This window comes from Mus pahari, chromosome 4 (assembly GCF_900095145.1).
Source record: "Mus pahari chromosome 4, PAHARI_EIJ_v1.1, whole genome shotgun sequence".
Taxonomy (NCBI): domain Eukaryota; kingdom Metazoa; phylum Chordata; class Mammalia; order Rodentia; family Muridae; genus Mus; species Mus pahari.
Window position 1 is genome coordinate 59,641,028 of NC_034593.1, and position 6,287 is coordinate 59,647,314.

General features: G+C 42.5%; 1 protein-coding gene across 2 annotated transcripts in view; it reads left to right on the top strand.

The window, feature by feature from the left end:
- Gfm1 (G elongation factor mitochondrial 1) overlaps window positions 1–6,287 on the top strand; it is a 46,600-nt gene that overhangs the window by 12,200 nt on the left and 28,113 nt on the right. For both annotated transcript variants that reach the window (XM_021195693.1, XM_029537739.1), the window contains 2 exons: window positions 1,642–1,796; window positions 2,860–2,944. In XM_021195693.1, the coding sequence (XP_021051352.1) occupies window positions 1,642–1,796; window positions 2,860–2,944 (240 nt within the window). The remainder of the gene's footprint in view (window positions 1–1,641; window positions 1,797–2,859; window positions 2,945–6,287) is intronic.

Genomic DNA, 6,287 nt, shown 5'->3' on the forward strand with positions numbered 1-6,287 from the left:
TGAGGGAGGCTGTGTGATGAGGCAGTCTGAGGGAGGCTGTGTGCTCCAGAAGAGCCTCGCAGACACAACGCCTTCAGCAGAGGTGGTGCAGCACTGTGGAGCCTAGGCTGTCTGCGGTGTGGACGCTGGATCCCAGCCTTGGGAGATGAGACAGGACACCCCCAGTTTGAGGTCAACCTAGGCCATGGAGGAAGACCATGTCTCAAAAAATCCAAACCAAACCGAACAAAGCAAAACCAAGAGAAACCCAGGGTACCCAGTTTCTGTTGGGTCTACTTAGCATGTACTTACATTTTGGTCTTCTGGAAGCAAAGTGTTTACTACACCCCACATTGTGTAGCGCATCAGAAGAGCAAACTATTGTTTCCAGTTCCAAAGAATGAGGGTCTTCCTGGATACCCAGGACTCTGTCCAGGCCATTGTGGAGGGCGCAGTCCTTAGTCTCTGCAGGTCGGGTGGGCACGTGTCAGGTTCTGGGCTGTGGTTCGATGCTTAATGATGTATTGGAAGATGTGAAGATGTTTGTTACGAAAAGGAAAGTTTTGGAAAATGGAGACTTTGTTGGACTGTTTTATGGATGGCTTTAACTTATCCTGCCTTCCACCCTCACACAGTTCTGTGTTTTATGAATGTAGACTAACTATGGTAATGGTTCAGGGTGTCCCTGTCTGCGTATTAAGGAGACGTAGGAAGCCATTATGGTGAAATGGCTTGCAATAGCCTAAGTTCTTTTCCCGCAGCCATTTTTGAGTCCTCAAAACAGCACAAGTTCTTGAGGTGATTTCAGCAGTCGCAGAGAGCAGTGACCAGTGACCAGTTGTGTTCAGTGGTGCTCGGCTCGCAGGCTCTTCCCCTTCAGTCCAGGGCCCAGCCTGTGAAATGGCGCCCCCCACAGTCAGTGAGGATCTTCCACCTCAATGCGTGTTATCTGAGTACTCCCCCAAAGACAATTCCAGAGGCTTACAACACCCCTTTTCCCCTGGGATTCCAAACTGTGCATTAAAACTAATCGTCACAAAGGTTTACAGTAAAAACGCTCCTATCCCATAAAACCATTTCTTTGCCCAATTCTAAAACATGTTAATTTCTGATAAATTTTCCCAGAGATTTTGCTTTGGTTTTTGTTTGTTTTGTTTTTGAGACAAAGTCGTACTATGCAACCTGAACTGGTTGGCCTTGTACTCATAGACATTCAACTGCCTCTGCCTCCCGAGTGCTGGGATTAATGGTATGTGCTTCCATACCCAGTTCTCTCTCTCTCTCTCTCTCTCTCTCTCTCTCTCTCTCTCTCTCTCTCTCTCTCTGTGTGTGTGTGTGTATGTATCTTTTTCCTCTTATAAAATTATTAGCATATAGTTTACAGTATTCTATGCATCTACTTTATATGTATGAACCTCTTTTGATACCAAATTAAAAAGAATGATTTAAAAAAAAAAAAAAGAATGATTTTAGGAGTGTCAAAAGTAATTGTCCCATAAATCAGCTAATGGTGCTCTTATAAGAAAAGCAATTTTTCCCTGTTTTTCAATATGCCAGCTGAGTTATTGAACTGTTATTTTTGTCCCTTCCCTGGAACCAGCACTCCGGTGCATCAGTTCGTTCTGTTTGTTCATAACATGAATCTTTTCTCTTAATCTGTAGCTAGCCATCCGGAGAGCTACCCTGAGTAGATCCTTCACTCCTGTGCTTTTGGGAAGTGCTTTGAAAAACAAAGGAGTTCAGCCTCTTTTGGATGCTGTTTTAGAATACCTCCCCAATCCATCTGAAGTCCAGAATTATGCTATACTCAATCAGAAGTAAGTATCGCCACCTGAGCCTCGGTTTATGAAAAGATCCTGTAATACTAGCACACTGTGAAAAAGTTTAAGGACTGTTCTTTCATTTATTTTTATGATTTCGTTCCCTCATTCACAAAAATCACCATTTTTAGTTGACTGTACAGGAAATACTGACTGCACAGGTGGGCTCCCATGGCATCTGTGACTTAGGAGTATCATCTGTTTTATTCTCTCTCGAAGTTTAAAAGTATTAATTTTTTTTAAAAAAATTGGTATCATTCATTTTCAGCTATAGAATCTTTTTAGTTTAAAAAAGCATGAAATTCAGGTCAGTGAAATAGCATATCAGATAAAGGTGTCAGCTGCTGAGCTTCGTGGGCTCAGTTTAACTCCCAGGACCCACATGGTGGATGGGGAGAACCAACTCACAGAAGTCCTCAGACTCCTCATGCATGTCCCTCCCCCAGCCATGCATCAAATAAAATAACACAAAATAAAGGAGATGTAAAGCAACAGCAAGGAAAGACACGTCTGTGAGGCTCTCATGGGTCATTCCTCGGCATACTCTACCAGAGTTCAGCGTATTAATCTACACTCGTCCTGTCTATAGTTACAAAGCCCTCAGGACTCGTTCTTACTGAACTCTTTCTGAGACTAATTTGTATGTTAACCAGAGATTGTCAGCAAGCATAATCTTTTCTCCTTGCTAAGAACAAATTGATATGGAAGAAGTATTAAGGGTTGGCTGGCTGGCTCAGTGGGGAAGCATGCTTGCTGAGGAAGTGGGAAGATGCAAGAGAGAGCCACCTTTGGTGGTGTGCTTGTGATGCTGGTGATGTGGGAAGGGCCTGTGTGGAGACAGGAGGATGTCTGGGGTGTGCTGGCTACCAGCCTAGCTGCAGGTTCAGTGAGAGACCCTGTCTCAGAAGAGTAAGGCCGAGAGTGACCACAGGACAGCCCTGGCCTCCATGCACGGATACAGATACATGCATACATATATGTGTGCTCACCATCACACATTCACTACACAGAGAAAGATTATGTGTTATATTTTATAGTTTTATATTTCTTTTATTTTAAGTGACTCAAAAGAGAAGACCAAAATCTTAATGAACCCCCAAAGAGATGATTCCCACCCATTTGTAGGCCTGGCTTTTAAACTAGAGGTAAGTTACTGTTTAACTTATTTACTGCTGTCTGTAAGTTTTCTTTTACTAGACTTGTAGCCCTATTATAAAATGACTCTGTGTGATCATGTGAGAGATAAGGATTGTCCCTTGTTTTTGGATAGAGTAACTCTTTATAGTTTTAAAGTGTAAGATTTTCAGAAATCATACTCCACATAATTTTACCTCAGTATTTTCATTTAATACAGATTTAGACACAATCCATATTTCTATAAATTGTTTAAACATTCACTCTCCTTTTTGGTGTTCTGGGGCAGGGTCTTGTATGTAGCCCAGGCTGGCCCACAAATTGGCAGTTCTCTTGCTCTAGTGTCTTGAGAGCTGGGATTACAAGTGTGTCCTGCCATGACCAGCTTAACATTTAAACATTTTAAATGGTAGTTGGATCCTGTATTAAATAGCTGGGCGGGGGTGGCAAAACACCTTTAATCTGAGCACTTAGGAGGTAGAGACAGGCGGATCTCTAAATTCGAGGCCAACCTGTTTTACATAGTAGGACAGCCAATGCTACATGGAGAGACCCTGTCTCAGAAAAATTAAACAAACAAACAAACAAAAAACCCAAACAGTGTATTAAATAAATTGGCTTAAAATTATCTCATTATTGAACATTGTTATAAATGTTCAGGATAACCTTTTTAGAAAAAAAGGTTATCCTGAGTCACTTATGAAGGAACTCAAACTTGCTCTATTTTTAAAACCTGTAATCTATAGATAGTTGGAAATGTACATCTCTTGCAGCTTGTGTACGTGAGTGGGTATAACTTTACAATGTAGTATTATTTAGGTTTTAACAGTTAAGATGCTTACTTATTTTAATGATGTATTTGTTTTGGCCTATGGATGCCAAAGAGGGTTTTGATCCTTTGGAGCTGGAGTTGCAAACTTTTGTTAGTCACTTACTGTGCGGTACTGGGAACTAAACCTGGATCCTTGAAAGTGCAACAGATGTTCTAACTGCTGAGCCATCGTGCCAGCCAAAACACCTATTTCTCTTTTCTTTTCTTTTTATTTATTTGTTTATTTATTTTTTGATATGGGAAGTTGTGATTTTTGTTTTGTTTTGTTTTTTGAGACAGGATTTCTCTGTGTAGCCTTGGCTGTCCTGGAACTCATTCTGTAGACCAGGCTGGCCTCGAACTCAGAAATCCACCTTCCTCTGCCTCCCAAGTGCTGGGATTAAAGGCGTGTGCCACCACGCCCAGCCCTGGGAAGTTGTAATTTTTTTAAAAACACATTTTTTTTTTAGATTCACAGAAAAATTATTAAGATTGTACAGAGAATTCATTCCATTTCCTCTTAGTAAGCAGCAACTAATGGCAACTAATGGAACAATATTAATTTATAATTAATAAAACCCACATTTATTCAAATATTTATGGTTATTGCTTATATCCCCTCTCTGATTGCATCCCATTCAGCTAGCACATTAGATTCCGTTATCCTGTTCTCTTAGGCTTCTGTCACAGCTAGTTTTATGTCACCTTGGCATAAGCTGGAGTCATTTTGGTAACGGGAACTTGAGTTGAGAAAGGACTCCAACCAGACTGGCCTGTGGTACTTGTTCTTGAGTGATGAGTGATGTGGCCAGTACCATCCCCGGGGTTGGTGGTTCTGGGTTCTAGAAGGCAGGCTGAGCAGACCAGGGGCACACCCAGGCCAGTCTCAGCACCCATGGCCTCTGAACTCGCTCCTGACTTCCGCGGTGCTGCGTGTGCTGACTTGGAGCTGATGCCTTCCTCCCTAGTCACGCTGGCCATGGTAACTATTACTGCACTGGAGACCCCGACACAGCTCCTGTGACTCTCTTAGATTTTTTTCTCCCTCTTCCCACTTCCTTGACATTTTGGAGAAGTACTAGTCAAGGATGCTTTTCCATCTGAGACTCTGCTGTGTCTGTGAGGATTAGATTGGGGTGGGATGACAGGATTGCGGCAGAGGAAATGCCATTCTTGTCACACATCAGGCATGCACGTTTATTTTATGCTAACCTTCCTCACCTAACTTAGGCTTTGTCAGAGCCCTTCCTTCCGCATAAAATTGTCCTTCGTTTTCTCTCCCCTTCTCACTACACTTTTTAAAAAGAAGTCATTATGTTTGGCTGTTAAGTGTCTTCTCACGAGGAAGAAAACAAGCATCTACCACCCAGATAGGGCACCAGTGACAGAGCGAGCTGATGCGCCCGCCTGAGTCTGTCAAGCTTTAGGGACCAGTGAGTTTACTGGGGCAGCCTGCAGGAACATGGGTGGGCCCCGGACAGCTGCAAGCACCAAGCACCCAGCCCTTTGTTGTCGAGTCCTCCTGAGAGCTGCATCCATGGAGCTCTCTGCCCTCTTGGCAGGCTGCTATACACACAGAACCTTTCTGCTTCTCGCCACAGGGAGGGGAGGGCTCCTGAATCTTAACAACTTTTCTGAGCTCCCTGAGTCCGGCAAGGTTTCTTAGTTTGCTGAGTCTCTTGCGCCAGGCTCCTGTCTCCAGGTGGGGATGTGGAGGAAATGGTTCAGCTTAGAGGAAATAGCTGCTTTCTATGTGTTTATAGAACAGCTGTATTTTGTTTAGTAGCTTTATTTTTCATTAGTGTTGTGTATGAAGGTGTAGGCACATGGGTGCAGGAGCCCACAGAGGCCAGAAGAGGGCACCAGATCCCATAGTTACCTGCAGTACCAGCCGCCCACTGTGGGTGTTGGGACCTAAACTCATGTCCTGGACAAACAACACCCGCTATTAACCACAGAGTCATTTCTCTGCATTTCTTTTTTGTAAATGTAAATAATAACTTTCATTTTTTTTATTATTTAGACCAAAGTGTTTTACTTATTTATACGAACTTGACCATAAGCTGGATTTTTAAAAGCAGTTAGCGACTTAAATTCGTAGTGCACTCACTATCAGTCTGCTCATTGTTCTTTTCATGTGTAACTTGGGGACTCTGTGTATTTTGTTGACACATCCTTTTACTTTTCTGGTTTTGTCTTTGCATTGTTAATATAACTGGAATGTGTTCAGATATGTGTTGTGAGGTTAGATCTTTTCCTGATATTTCCTTTTTATATGTTTAAATATAGACTTCTTTTTTAGTGAACATTTTTATTTTTTTATTTTTTAATTATTTTATTAGATATTTTCTTCATTTATATTTCAAAATCTATCCCGAATGTCCCCTATACCCTCCCCCGCCCTGCTCCCCTGCCCACCCACTCCCACTTCTTGGCCCTGGNNTTCCCCTCTATGGGGCATATAAAGTTTGCAAGACCAAGGGGCCTCTCTTCCCAATGATGGCTGAGTACGCCATCTTCTGCTACATATGCAGCTAGAGACA